At 41.7% G+C, this 15,678-nt stretch overlaps 1 protein-coding gene and 1 long non-coding RNA gene across 3 annotated transcripts in view; one reads left to right on the top strand and one right to left on the bottom strand.

The window, feature by feature from the left end:
* Positions 1–15,678, top strand: part of Papss2 (3'-phosphoadenosine 5'-phosphosulfate synthase 2) — a 77,158-nt gene that overhangs the window by 34,198 nt on the left and 27,282 nt on the right. For both annotated transcript variants that reach the window (XM_029565793.1, XM_008837856.3), the window contains exons 2-3: positions 10,902–11,019; positions 14,863–15,098. In XM_029565793.1, the coding sequence (XP_029421653.1) occupies positions 10,902–11,019; positions 14,863–15,098 (354 nt within the window). The remainder of the gene's footprint in view (positions 1–10,901; positions 11,020–14,862; positions 15,099–15,678) is intronic.
* Positions 12,661–14,932, bottom strand: LOC115071218. Its single transcript, XR_003850324.1, has 3 exons — positions 14,850–14,932; positions 13,384–13,555; positions 12,661–13,071 (listed from the first exon to the last, which is right to left on the bottom strand). It is a non-coding gene; the product is annotated as an uncharacterized LOC115071218 (long non-coding RNA).

Here is a 15,678-nt window from a genome sequence, read left to right as displayed (position 1 = left end):
ACAAATTTACAATATGACTTGACAGTGTTCCATTGTAATATGACAGTGATCCTGTGTGACATCACAATGCTCAAATGTGATATCATAGTGCTCCAATGTGCCATCACAATGTTCCAATATGACTTCATAATGTTCCAATGTGATTTCACTATGCTTCAGGGAGAAACTACAATTCTCCAGTGTGCCTACACTATCTCCCCTTGTACCATTTTATTGCTGCAATGTGCGATCACAATGTGACATTATGACTTCTCAGTGTTCCATTAGGAAATCACAATGCTCCAATGTGATATCACAATGCTCCAATATTCTGAAACTAATGCCCCATGAGCGATTTTTTTGCTCCAGTGTGCCATCACGAGGTCACAATATAATCACAATGTTCCATTGTGACAACACAGTGATCCAATGTGACAAGAAATTCTCCAATGTGATATCACAATGCTCCAATTTGCCATCACAATGTTACAGTAGGACTTCACAATGTTCCATTTTGCCATCACTATGCAAATTTGTGTTATTACAATGATCCATTGTGTCGTCATTATGCTCAATATGCAAACATGGTGCTCAGTGTCCCCTCACAATCCCACAATAGACCATCACAATGCTCCAATGTGTGAACACTATGCTCCAATGTGACATCACAATGCTTCAATTTGGTCATTACAATGATCCATTGTGTCGTCACCATGCTCAATATGCAAACACAAAGCTCAATGTCCCCTTACAATCCCCAGTGTGACAGCATAATGCTCAAATGCACCATCACAGTGCTCCAGTGTGCCAACACTATGGCCACATGTGCCATTATATGGCTTCAATGTGCCTTCACAATGTTACAATATGATTTCTCTGTGTTCCACTGTGACATCACAATTCTCCATTGTGTAAATATACCACATTTTGTTAACCACTCATCAGTAGAGGGGCACTTAGGTTGCTTCCATCTCTTTAGCTACTGTGAAAAAAGCAGCAACAAACATGGTCGTACAAGTGTCTCTACAATAGGATGTTCCTTCTGCCGTTAGGTTATGTGTATTCTATTACCCTCTCTTTGTTTGTGAGACAGGGTCTCCCTGTATCGCCAGTTGGCCTGGAACTCTCTATGTAGATCAGGCAGTTCTTAATCTCCCAGAGATCCACCTGCCTCAGTCTCCTGGCTCCTCCCTTACATTTTCATTCTCCTCTCTCATGGTCCCTTTTCTATTTTTATGTTACACACACACACACACACACACACATACACACACATCTATATTTCACCTATGAGAGAAAACATATTTGTGTTTCTGAGTGGACCTGCATTTCTACATGGACCTTTCTGGGATTACAGGAATGCACCACCATGCCTGACTTATGTGGTGCTGGGCTTCAAGCATGCTAGCATTGACTTACAAGCACTTTGCCAACTGAGTTACACTGTTGAATTTAGTTCTTATAAGTCTCTCTGTTTCTGGAGGCACACCAGGTTGTGAATAACGTATTTTGATTTTGTTTTATTTTGTTTTCTCTGTTCTGTGTTTCTTCGTGCAAATAAAATCTACTTAACTTAATAACCCAAGGGCTTGTAGGTCAATGGATGGAACTAGAAATGGCTATACTAAGTGACACACAGGTGTTGTCTCAATTGTGGTTCCTACCACCAAATCCTGAATAGATACTTCTAAGTGTACTATTGTGAATATCTTTGGTTAATAATTGCCTTTTCTGTGTTATGATGTTGAGATTCTTTTGGAAGCAGAGATTTGTAGAGAAAACCATAGTGAAGCCTTGATATTCTCAATGAAATTGGTATGATTTTATTTCCATGGAAGAATGTGTTTTAGAATTTTAAAAAACTTAAAAAGTTTTTTTTAATGAACACTTTAATCTTTAGAATTTTAAGCCATATTACAAAACAACTGTCAGAATCACAGATGTGAAAACACTTTATTATAAGTATAAATAAGGCTAAGGGTATAGCTCAGAGGTATAGCGCTTGGCTGCTATGTGTGAGGCCTAGGTTCACTGTCTAACACTTAAAACAATGCATATATACAAACACATGTAAGAATTACAGAAATAAGTTCAAACTATGAAAAAATACCATATTACAAAACAACTGTCAGAATCACAGATGTGAAAACACTTTATTATAAGTATAAATAAGGCTAAGGGTATAGCTCAGAGGTATAGCGCTTGGCTGCTATGTGTGAGGCCTAGGTTCACTGTCTAACACTTAAAACAATGCATATATACAAACACATGTAAGAATTACAGAAATAAGTTCAAACTATGAAAAAATATTACCAGTTTCTATGAAAAAATATTACCAGTTAAAGGAAATGAATTATAATATATTCGAGGTCACTGGATATAAGTATGGAAAAAATATAAAATTTATTCATAGTAGTACACTTTAAATGTGTCAAAAAATAAATAAAATTGGACCCGTAAGATGGTTCAGGAGTAAAGGTACCTTCTGTCAACCTGACAACCTGAGTTCAATCCCAGGGGCCCACATGGTAGAAGGAGAGAACTGACTTTCACAAACTGTCCTCTGACCTCCATGCTTGGACCCACAGGCATACGCACATGTACACAAAATAAATAAATAAAAATTTAAAATGTAATTTCAAAAAGTAATGCATTTTAGGCCAGGCATGGTGACTCACACCTTTAATCCCAGCACTCCGGAGGCAGAGGCAGGAGGATCACTGTGAGTTCAAGGCCAGCCTGGTCTACATAGCAAGTTCCAGGCCAGCTGGGACTACAGGAGACCCTGTCATAAAAAGACCAAAAAAAATTAATACATTTTAATGGCATCAAAATAGCTAGATGTCTGAAGAGCATATTGGTCCAGCTATGAGCAATAATCAAACTGAAGACATTAACAACAATATGGACATTTAATATTTTTTTAAAATACTTCTTTATGTGATCTAAATAGATGCTATATAATGATAAATAAAAACTTTATTATGCAAAATATAGAAAAGAAGAACCAACACAATTCTTTTATGGATAAGATCATTGCCTGGATAGTAGTTTACTCATTTTAAGAGACAAACATCATAAGTAACTTACTGCAAGAAAACTACGTTTTCTTAAATCAATTTAAAATCAGTCTAGGAGAGAAAACCAGAAAACACAACAAAATAGATTATTTAGACATAGGTGTGTAACTTGGTTTTATGTCTTCTTTGGAAAATAAACTGGAAATTCATAATGAGACCCATAAAACAGTTCATAACCCCTTTTTAATCTTCAGATTTCACTTATTATTCTGTGTATGTATGATGTGGTGGGGGGACCGTGGAGGTCAGAGGACAACTTTGTGGAGTGAATAAATGCCTTCAGGCTTCTATGGCAAGTGTTTTTATCTGCTGAACCATCTCATCAGCCCTAGTTTGTAGTACTTGATACCCAGCCACTTTGGGTTAAACATCCCCAGGTACTAATTGGAAAGGGGGAAAATGTGAACCATTTGAAACTCCTCTAGTTAATTAAGAAGATACAAGTAAGTGTTGTCTGCCTATGAATATAGTGTCAAAGCTTTAAGATATATAATCTCACTGAATCCTCAATGGAGTGTGACCTTGAGATTTAGAGACCAGGAATTCTGTCTATAAAGGACAAAGATTTGGACATACAAATTGCCTGTGCCCTGCACCTTCCTCAATCACATCCCTACTTCTGAACTGCAGCTTTCAGACCTGTAAATGAATGCCAGTGTCTGGCCTCCCACATTTTGAACAATAAAGGAGACAACATATGCAAAAATGTGGCTTCTGTGTGCTTCATGGTATAGCCATTGAGGTGGCTGTTTTCTGAAAACGGACCTTGAAAATCATCTTTCAACTACAAATGGAGGGGTGGGGAAGGTTGGTACAGTTACCAGCAAGAAAATAACGGAAGCATAGCACCTGAGCAGAGAGGGCCAAATGCAAACAGGAGCAAGTGAGGCTGTGCTTGGAGACTTCCTGGGTTTGTTTGCACTGTATGGGAAGTCTTAGGGTGGAGGGAGAATTCAAATGTACTTGAAGATTTTTAATGACGATATCTTGCATATCTCAAAACAACTTTCCCCTGCCGTAGTTTCTGGATTCCTCGTTGCTTGAGGGAACTCCCCCTTGACACACTCCTCACTGTGATTCCAGTGACTTGGATTTGGCTCAGGGGCTACACCATCCCACCATGAAACAGCTGAAGTCTTTTCCCCTGGTGATTCTTTCCTAGTCACACAAACTCAAGGCTGAGGTGCTCTGCCATGACCCAGGGTGCCTGGCCTTAAGTTCTGGAAGTTTCTCTGGATTTTCTCTTTTTGTACCACCAATGGGATTGGGAGGTGTGTCCAGCAATGGGACACTGCACCTGGGCTGCATGACATGGCCTGGACTCTGTAGAGCTCATAAAGCTGACTGGGGGCAAAGGCCATTCACTCTCCTGGAAACAAAGTGCAACGCCAAGACAGCCAAAATAAGGTTAGTACATTGGGTAGAATGAGCTGCCCTCAAACTGGGGTGGCTGAGCATGGGATGCTTCCTGGGTGGGCCTCAGAGATCAGAGCAGTAACAATAACAGGAACATCTCTGCTGTTTGGGTGAAACTCATCATCCCATATAATTGCTGTCCTAGCCCCTATCTGATGTGCTCAAGACCCAAACTTCCCCCAGACCTGCCCTAGAGAGAATCCTCATCCCCAAACCCTTTTAAATCTGGGTGATTTAGACCTCCAAATACCATCTGTCTCCATCTGGTTCTTGTTAGATTGAACAGCCTACTATGTGTTATTTTCTTTTCTACTTTATTTAGATAAATTTTCTCCTTAGTCATTTCATCAACTCCATGAGGAAAGTATGCCATTTTTCAGAGGAACAAATAGAGGTTTAGAGCTGTCAATAACTTGTCCAAGGCCATAGATCAAGGAGACTATAAAGCAGGCTTCAAATCCATGTATGCTAGACTCCAAAATCCAGTCTTACATGGCTCTTGTGCTTGCTGGAGGGAGGTTTTCTTGGCCCTGAGATCTAAAAGAAGTAGGGATTTTTGCAAGATTTTCCTATGAGACCCAGCATAGAAGTACACCACCAACTTCGAGGTTTCCAGGCCACTTTCTGCTAAGTGACAGTGTTAGGCAGGTGCGGAGGATGAGCTGTGTTTCATGTACACACAGGGAGACAGGTAGCTGTTCCTTTAATATGTGCTTTATTTTCTATAGAGAGAATTCTATTTCTGCCAGTCGTTTTCTTTCCAAAGCTCAGAACAGCACATGCTCTTTAAAGGACTGCAAAGCTTTCAGCAAGGAAAAGAGCCCCGATGACTAACTCACCCTCTGCACTTCAATTTTTTGTTTGCATTTTGCAAAACATCAAAGTTGATTTTGAAATAATTAAGCAAAATGCCTTGCTGAACCCCCAAAAAAAGCCCAGTACCTGGCCATCTGGAAAACTTTGCTAGGGCAAAAAAAAAATTGTATTAAAAAAATCATGATTGGGGCTGGAGAGATGGCTCAGCAGTTAAGAACACTGACTGTTCTTGCAGAACACCCAGGTTCAATCCCAGTACCCACATGGCAGCTGACAACTGTCTATAGCTCCAGTTCCAGGGGATCCAACAGTCTCTTCTGTCCTCCGTGGGCGTTGCACGACACAAGTGCACTTACCTATATGCAGATAATACACACGTACACATAAAATAATAAATAAAAAATATTTTTAAAAAATCATGATTAAGGGGCTGGAGAGATGGCTCAGCAGTTAAGAGCACTGGCTGCTCTTGAACCCGGGTTCAATTCCCAGCATCCACATGGCAGCTAACGACCATCCGTAATTCCAGTTCCAGGGGATCCAATGCCCACTTCTGACCCTGTGGATGTTTCACAACAAGGGTACACTCACATCCCTGCAGGTAATACATTCATACACACAAAATAAAAATAATAAAATATTTTTCTAAAAATCATGATTAAGATGCAGTTATAGGAGCTGAAGAGATGACTCAGCGGTTAAGAGTGCTGGCTGTTCTTGTAGAAGGTTCCCAGCACCCACATCAGGTGGCTTGCAACTGCCTGTAACTCCAGTTCCAGGGGTATACTTTTCTAGCATCTGTGGGCACTGCATGCATGTGCTGGACATATAGACAAGTAGACATGAGCATAAACAGTAAATAAATATTTTAGAAGAGATGTCATTATAGCCAGGATTGGTGACACAATCCTGTGATCCCTGCTATGTGGGAGGCTAGAGCAGAAGAATAGCAAGTTCTAGGCCATCCTGGACTGCACAGCAAGTTTCAAAGCCAGTTTTAGAAGGACTGGAGATATCATTTCTACAACAGAGTGCTTGTTTAGCATGTGTGAGACCCTGAGTTCAACTTCTACCACTGTTAGTTAAATAAACAAAACAAATAACTATAATACTCTATTAGAGTAGATCCTTCTGATAAATTGTAAACTTTTTTTTTTTTTGGTCTTTTTTGAGATAGGGTCTCCCAGTAGCCCCAGCTGACCTGAAACTCACTATGTAGACCAGGCTGGCTTTGAACTCACAGAGATCCACCTGCCTCTGCCTCCCAAGGGCTGGAATCAAAGGTGTGTACCACCATACACGGCAAATTGTAAATTATTTTTTAAGAGAAGAACTTGTTGGGATGGTATTTAAAATCACATCATAGTTCTCATAGAAAATTAACAGAGCCTGGAGTTTATTCTGGATTTCTGCCTGTATGGAAAAAAAAAATAGCCCAAGGAGAGAAAAATCCCATCTCTTTAGATACAAACATTGAGGGCTCATGTACACAGGTGGCTTAATGTACTTGTATGGGGGACTTCCTATAAGTGGAACCGTGCCTATGTAGTTTTTCTGTCAGATTTCCGTGAGATGCATGCTTTCCATCCTTTATCATCCATGTTGCCTGTACCAGCCATCCATTCCTTTTGGTTGCTGGATAGTATTCCATTTTATAACCCGTCTACTGTTTTATGATGGGATTTTATTGCAAGGGAGGGCACCTATTTGTTTTGACAGCTGTTTCCAGTTTTTGAAGTAGTTAGGAACATTCTTACACAAGTCTTTTTATGGGCACGTTTTCATTTGTCTTGAATGGCCGTAGGGAAAGTAATGTTTAATTTTGTAAGGAATGGGTGATCCTTACACTCCTACCATCGACATATGAGACATACTCTTGCTGCCTTTAGATGGTATTAGTGACATCTCATTTTGGTTGCATTTTCTATTTCTCTGATGACCTTACACACTTCCTGGTATTATCTTTCTCTGTGAAATGACTGTTCAGAGCTTTGGTCCTTTTAAAAAAAAAAAAATCGGGTTCTTGGGCTAGAAATATGACTTAGCGCAAATCTGGTCATAGGTAATTACCAGATTAAGGGCACTGGCAGCTCTTGCAGGGGCCCAGGTTCCTAAAACCCCACGGCAGCTAACAACCGTCCTAACTCCAGTTCCAGGGGATCTGACACCCTCTTCTGACTCTCATGGGCATCGCACAACATGCAGGTAAAACACTCAAACACACAAAATAAAAATAATAAATAAATAACTCCTTTTAATTATAGATTTGCAGGTGTTCTTTATAAACCTTTATAATAGTAAATATTACACCATTACACACACACACACACACACACACACACACACACACACAGAGTCTTCCAGGGAGCTGGGGTCCTACTTCCTCAGTACCATAGTCTCAGTGTCTAGGATTACCCTAGCATATAGGAGGAGCCGAATAAACATTTACTGAAAGAACAATGAAGGAGCAGATGAGTTGACTTCCAGTCATGATATTCAGGCACGATGCTTTTGAATACAGTGGCGTTAGGAAAGATGGTGCAAGGAGCTAGAGAAAAGGGATATGTGAATGTTATTCTTGAGTTATAAAGTCAACTTGGCACAGAGGATCCAGAAAAGTTCAGGGTGTTTGTTCACCCCAGGGGAGTTCTATTGTGATGTCTTAGGGACCAGAATGGTTTGTTCCCACTGCCGTACCCTCTGCAGGCCATGACTGCTGTTGTAGCCACTGTGCGCTGGGGCTGTGTCTCTACCATTTCCTGTGTTGCTTCCATTTCATTACCTATGAGCAGATTTGTCTGATGGGGCATCATGATATTCACTTTGGAAGGTTGAAGTCGCTGACCTGGCTGACCTCCCACCCTGGGCCTTGGACCACCTTCCTCTTGGCCCCTCAAACACTGATGATGCTTGTTCCTGCTAAGTGTCCCATTGGGAGATGAGGCTCTGCCTCACTAGCAGGTCTGCTCCCACTAGGCTGCTCTGCCTTTCTTGATTTCCCTTCCTAGGGCCTCTAAGAGGCTCCTTCTTCCCTCTAGTTTTTGAAATATCTGCAGCCTCTCATGCTGGGGGCCCACAGTAAATAAGCAGCAGCTCCCACATTTGTATGGCTCTTTGACATTTACAGAGCACATTCTCCTCTGTTACCTCACGTTAAGCTCTAACAGCTCTAGCTATGGCCCCCTTGGGGTTTTTAATTTCCAAAAGGAGACAGCTAAAAGAGGTGATTTGATTTGCTTTGAACATTAATGCTGCCCTGTGTGGTCCAGAGTTTTCTATATTCCTCTTGGTCTTGTTCAAAACTGGTGCTTTTTTTTCACTCTGCTGGATATAAATATATGTTAAGAAGTTCATAGAGGGGCTGGGAATATGACTCAGTGGGTAAAGTGTTTGTCATGCAAGCATGAGGACCAGAGTTCAGATCCCTAGCACTAACATAAAAAGCTGGGTGTCCCTTGCCAGGGCTCAGGGAATGTTGCAGGAGAGGCAGTGGGAAGAATGTATGAGCTGGAGGATGGGGAGGAGCGCTGTGAAATGCTGCCTTCTGGACATGACATGGCTGTTCCATTTAGGAACTCACAGCAACTGTGTTTGCCTGCACAAGACCTACACATGATTAAGACAGCCAAAATTTTAGCATAGATAAGGGTGTGGGAGGAAGAGAGCTCGCTAGGCTGGACCCCTAACTGAGGAGCTATTTGGCAGTTGACAGCTTCTGAGGGGAGACAGTATCGTTCTTCTTTCGGGGTTTGACCACTGGTAGGTGCTCCATGGATGACCCTGTACCCATGCACATATGGGGAGCAATAATTGGACTTAGTGGGTAAATTTTTTTTAAAGGGAAGGCTAGAAGAGAATTAAAGGAGGGAAATGGAGGGAAGTGAGGGAGTGGGTATGTTTCATTATATATATTTCATATATATGAAATTCTCAAAGAATAAATAAAAATAAATAAAAGATGGGTGCAACTGTACATGCTAATAATTCCAGGGCTGGGAGACAGAGACAAGAGGATCGCAGGTTCTTGTTGGTCAGCCAGTTCAGCGTGGCTCCTGAGCTCAAGGTTTAAGGAGAGACTTTGTCTCAAAAAATAAGACAGAGCCAGAAGTGGTGGCACCTGCCTTTAATCCCAGCACTCTGGCGGCAAAGGCAGGCAGATCTCTGTGAGTTCTAGGCCAGCCTGGTCTAGATAGGGAGACCCTGTTTCAAAATAAAATAAGGTAGAGAATGATAGAGGAAGACACTCAACATCAATCTCTGATCTTTATCCATGCATATAACAGAGAGAGAGAGAGAGAGAGAGAGAGAGAGAGAGAGAGAGAGCATATATTTTATAGTTCAGAAATTCAGTTGCCACATCACAGACATGTACAGGCAGCTCCAAACCCATTGATCTTCCTGTCATTATAGTTTCTTTCTCACTTGAAGCATTGGTTATTTTCTAAGAATCCACTCCAAATTGTACTTACTAGATAAACCTTTTTTTATTCATCAAACATACACCTTTCAATCAGAGTTTCAGGTCAGGTTCTGATAGTCTGTTACCTCACTGAATGGTGTTATTACAACAGAAATACAGGCACTTGATACATGAATTAGACTCCATGCCTCATAACTAGTACATATTCATTTCTGTTGGGGTTTTTGAAAGGTTGCAATGTTCACACATTGACCCTAGGGAAAGTAGAAATGAGCTTAGTTCTCGTGAGGAACTAGCCCTATGTGCCCCAAGATTAAACTCTTACCTGTTAACTACTGCCTGGGTAGGGGAAAACCTTGTTTGCTTTGTGTTGTTTGCTTTGTAAGATAGTCTCACACTATAATGCAGGCTGGCCTGAAACTCACTATGTACCCAGGCTGGCCTCAAACTCCAGGCAATCCTCCTGCTTCAGTCTCACAAGAACTGGGGTTACAGGTGCCTGGCTCTGGCTTAGCCTTTACACTGGCATCGGGCTCCAGGGACATGATGAGCCAACCAGCCCTCACCAGAATTCCCCCTGCTGGTAGAGTATTTGTTCTGTTTAAGTCCACAGGATGTGGGGAGAACAGGATTACAGAAGCAAAGACATTTCCCTATGACTACTCCCAAGGTACACAATTAAAGTGTCATGGAATCAGAGCTATGGCGTAGCATCAAAATAGCCCAACTTGAATTGTAGTCTCAAAAGATCATGGTGGACATTCTAAAGGCAGTGTTTGTTTCTAAATTAGTTGAACTAACAACTGTTACCCTGTCAGTTCTAGAAGAGGAGATGCAGCCGGGGAAGATCACGAATATCATCTGCTACTGCATAGGAATTTTCTGGTTATTTAGCATATCTTGTGTTGTATGAGTCAATGAGATATTGTACAATATTTCAAAACTAATTGTTATGACTTACATTAAGAGAAGGGAATAGGCTGAAGAGAGAAGATTCATGCACTCTATGCAGAAGTGGGAAAAAAACTACATGGGGGACAGTGAGGGTGATTCTCTCCCAAATATGTTTCACAGAAGCTCTTAGATACATCGGCTCTGCAATTTAAAAGTTGAAATGGATTTATATTATTCCGTGTGAAGAATAAATATTTTATTAATCAAATATTATTTTTGTCTTAATCGTTTTGTAGGACAGCCAGCAAAAATCCACCAACGTGGTCTATCAGGCCCACCATGTGAGCAGGAACAAGAGAGGGCAAGTGGTTGGAACCAGGGGCGGATTCCGAGGATGCACCGTATGGCTAACAGGTATCAAAATAGAACACACATACATATACACACACATACATGCATTAATAAACACATACACATATGCCCACCGATATACACACATGCATGCACATACATACACACATATATCCATGTACATACACCCACTGATATATACACATATGCACACACACGTACATGTGCACCATTCAAAGTATCTTATTTTAAAATTAAAAATTGATGCGTGACATGATTTTAAGGAAATTAGTGTAACATATTGACGGAAGGATAGCGCCCCCCGGAGAGACTGGATCGCAGGCAGTAAGACACAGGGTTCAGCTTTCCGTGTTACAGCTCTTTATTAAGTGGCTCTGCTTGGCTCCAAGTCTCAGTGTCCCAGCTCTAGTTCCTAGTGATCCAGCTCCTAGCTCCTACTAATCCAGCTCCAATTATTGAGGGGAAACTAGGATGTTTTTATACCGTGGGGGTGGTAGTAAGAATCTTAGCTGATAGGTACTTTTAGGATGCCCCATTTACATGTGGCGGTGAGCTCCTGCCAGGCTGCCAGACTGCCAGAAATATCACACAGGAAAACATGGCATTTCCAGAGCCAGAGGCCATATTTATGTGGTGGCTACTTCAAAAGACGAGTCAGGAAGATGCCAGGGAAAGGCACCCTGCTGTAAAAGGAGTCTCTGCATTTTAAGCCAAGCCCGTAGGCTATCTGGACATGGAGAGACTTCTACTTTACACAACAGGGGTCCCCAACAGCATATTACACCTAGTACATGTCTATTTTAACCTTGAAGGAGGTGGAGACCTGTGGTAGAAAGCTTGACTATTAGTCCTAACTGTGAGAAATAGCATCTGATAGGTCATGGGAAGTCTCTGTCAGTTACCTTTTCTTCAGCAGGACAAGATGGGACATGTAGATTATAATATCCATTCAGCTCTGAGGAAGTCAGTGGTTCACATGTTCATCCCTAAACATTTCCTGGGATGGTGAACGGGCTTTTCCTAATTTGATGTCAAGTATTTGGCAGTTCACTAGGTTATGGTTATCTAGAGATGATCTTTGTTTTCTGATGTTTTGAAGTTTTAAGGGCCTATTCCATGTATTCTTATGTTTATGTTGTAAACAAACAGAGAATCTGTGTGAGGAGTACTAGAAATTTCCTCTTGGCCAAGGGTTGACTTTGCCTATAGAAACAACTTGCTACCACTGAGATGACCTGGTGAATGTTCCTTTTCTTGTTCTTTTCTAGCCACAAGTGCCAAAGATAGAGGTTAGTGACAGAAATGGGACTAGGCCTGAAGACCTGCAACACCTCAGTCCTCATATTCTGAATATAAGGTAGAAAACTTGGGACTGAGTCTAATATAGCCTGGACTCAAAAGGAAAAACGAAATTCACATCATAGATGTGACTTTCCAAAAAAGAGAGATGAGCCAGACGCAAAAGCATGTTTATCTAGGGCTGTGAGATTCATGCGTGTGCTATTTCTGCTCACAAAGATAAAGATGTTCCAACCTGAGAGTATTGCTAGGGGAGATGATAAGGAAGGCCCACCTTGCAGTTTTTCTTGCTTCTGTTTTTGTTTGCTTTGTTTGAAGTTTGGAGCCACTATGAAGCCCAGGCTGGCCTGGAACTCATGATCCTCCTGCTTCAGCCTCCCGAGTGCTGGGATTATGGGGTGTGACAGCACACCTGGCTTTTTCTTTTGTTTTCTTCTCTTACTCTTCTGAGTCTTTTCCTGTTCAAATCAGCCTTGTCCTTGTGTTGTTGAGTTTTTCCTAGTACCTGTGGTTTCCTGGTTTCACTCATAGCTGGGGTTTGTATCAAAACAACTTTCTCTGTCTTCTAGTGTGAGACCGGACAGTGAGCATAGAGCTTCAAGTTCAAATATTTGGTACCCATCTGTTCTTGAGACAATGTTACCCTAGCTTCCTTGGAGAGACGTGGCTTGTAGTAGGTACATTTGCATTCCCAAGGTTTCTTACTCATGCTTGCCTTGATGAGGCATATACTAGGGATGCCCAGTTTTGTATTGGGACATACACATCAAGTCCATTTTCTCTAATGTGCCAGTCCTTTAAAAAGAGGAAAAAAAAAAAACAGGGAGAAATGTAAAGTACATATTTCCTCATACTTTTCTATTCCTCAAAAAAATCACCTTTTCCTAATTTATTTTTATTCCCATGCAGACCAAAAGAAACCAAATACATCAGAGACTCAGGTTTAAGAATCAGGTCCACCTATATCAGCTGTGTAACTTTGGACAAGCCACTTAACCTCTCTGAGCCCTGGTGTCCTTGTTTGTAAAGTTCTAATACAGAGTAGTTAGTACCTGTCTCATGGATGTATAGGTCAAGCTAAATAAAATAAAGTATCAATTCACTTACCCCAGTGCCAGACCCATGGCAAATATAGTGTTACTGCAGTAGTTTACCATCTATACCCAACAGCTAATTTAATGGTGACTGGGATTTGGGTCTTTATCCTTCAACAGCTGATCTCTCCTTATTCTGATGCCAAAGAACACAGCAGGGACTCCAGGTTCCCATTATTCATTACCTACAAGCAGACATAAAATCTAAGAAGAATGTATTCCTTGCATTTATTCAAAAGAAACTGATAATGTAATTGTAGACAACTTCAACAATGATTAAGGAAAGATTCTCAAATCCTTCAAGAGACCATTATCTAATGGCCTCTGTCAGGCCAAGAGTGTGACTCTAAAATAGAACTGAAAATGTGGAAACTAGGTATTTTCCCTTTATGAATTACCTCCTCTTTCCCTAAAGTTTGCTTTCTTCTGAACTATGTTATTGCTTTAGCTGCTTATCTTTTCCCTCCCACCGCAGCGATCTTCTCTCTTGCCTTCCTTCCACTTCCATGCTGGGAACTGTGTGGCGGCTTGGGATCTTCTTCAGGCTTGGGGATCTTTAGGACAAGATGTTCCTTGGAAACGCCTAAGCCTCACCTAGCAAGACCATCTCTGTGTTTTGAGAGTCATTTTTAAAAACTCTTACAGCCAAAGGTGACTGTTCAGTGGCTTCCATGGGTTAGGTGGACTCGCCAGTCTTCTAGGCCCATGTCCCCCTCCACTAAGTGCTGCCAGATGAGGTAAGACTGCTGTCAGCACAGTTTTGATTTCTCAAGAGAAACCAGCGTCAGAATTTGTATGCGCACCTTTCTAATCTTTAAAATTTTTGCAGACAAAACAACACCCAGTCTATGCCCCTATGTCTCCCTATTTACAAACCCCAGTTGCTCTGAAAGGCTGCTGTCCTACTAGGGAACAAATACTTATTCTAAATTTTAAGATAAATGCAAGTACTTGTTTTTTTTTTTCTAGATTTTTAAAAACAATTTTATTTATTATTTTTATTTTATGTGTATGTGTGTATTTCTTGCATGTAGGTTAAGTGCACCCGTGTTGTGCAATGCCCACGGAGGACAGAAGAGGCTGTCAGATCCCCTGGAACTGGAGTTACAGATTGTTGTTAGCTGTCATGTGGGTGCTAGGATTTGAACCTAGGTCTTCTGTAAAAATAGTCAGTGTTCTTAACTGCTGAGCCATCTCTCCAGCCCCTTTTTTCTAGATTTTAATGGCTTTCATTTAAGAGCAGAGTATTGTCATGAAGAGTTTAGTTATATATGCAAGTGGCAGATTGTCTCATGATTTTTCATCTTTGAGGGGCTTTGGATTTTTTTAGACAAGGGTCTCCTGGACCTGAGCTCAGCTTTGAACTCCTGACCCTCCTGTGTCTACCTCCCCAGCACTGAGATTACAGACATGTGCCACTATTCCCATATCTATCATTTTTTAACTTAAACAACCTGGGACAATGCCAGTCTGTCTTACCTATTCTGGACAGGTCTCTCTGGTGCTGGAAAAACGACTGTAAGTTTTGCTTTGGAAGAGTACCTTGTCTCCCATGCCATCCCCTGTTACTCCCTGGATGGGGACAATGTCCGTCATGGCCTTAACAAGAACCTCGGATTCTCTCCTGGGGACCGAGAAGAAAACATCCGCCGAATTGCTGAGGTGGCCAGGCTCTTTGCCGACGCTGGCCTGATCTGCATTACCAGCTTCATTTCTCCGTTTGCAAAGGTAAAAGATTGGGCCCAGCACAGGAGCATGCAGGGAGCCAGCATCCTCGCCCGGCTGTGGACCCCAGGCAGGGGAGCTGCGATGAGCCTGAGCCGAGGGTTGCAAGACTTTCACTTTGCCACCGCTTGCTCCTCTCCTCACGGTGCCCCCTCATTTCCTCTATTTACTATTGGTTATGTAAAGAGAGTTGTCTCACTGACAGAAGCCAGGATGCCAGTTGACATGAAGCCTTTAAGGGTCACAGGTTACCAGGGACATTTGGTAAAAGTTGAAAGAGAAAGTTAAGCAAGAACTCTACAGCTCTCTAACTTCAGTTGACTGAACAAGAATGCTTAGCTGGCCAAAGAAAAGAGCAGCTCACCACCAAGGACCCATCTGTATGTTCTATGGGGAATCATGGAGGGTAGTGTCTGCTCGCCTCAGAAGCAGAAACTTTCCAGCACATCCTCATAATGAACCCTTGCTGTGTTGCCAATGCAGTCCTGCTAAGGGGAGCTGTTTCTGAAGCTTCCTCTGGAAGTTCTTAACACAGCTGTGTTTATCAAAGTGACATTTCTAGGCTTTCTGACCTGACTCTGTT

This window comes from Nannospalax galili, unplaced genomic scaffold (assembly GCF_000622305.1).
Source record: "Nannospalax galili isolate Female #2095 unplaced genomic scaffold, S.galili_v1.0 scaffold498, whole genome shotgun sequence".
NCBI lineage: Eukaryota > Metazoa > Chordata > Mammalia > Rodentia > Spalacidae > Nannospalax > Nannospalax galili.
The sequence above is the reverse complement of the archived record's forward strand: the minus strand, read 5'-3'. Positions and strand labels throughout refer to the sequence as shown.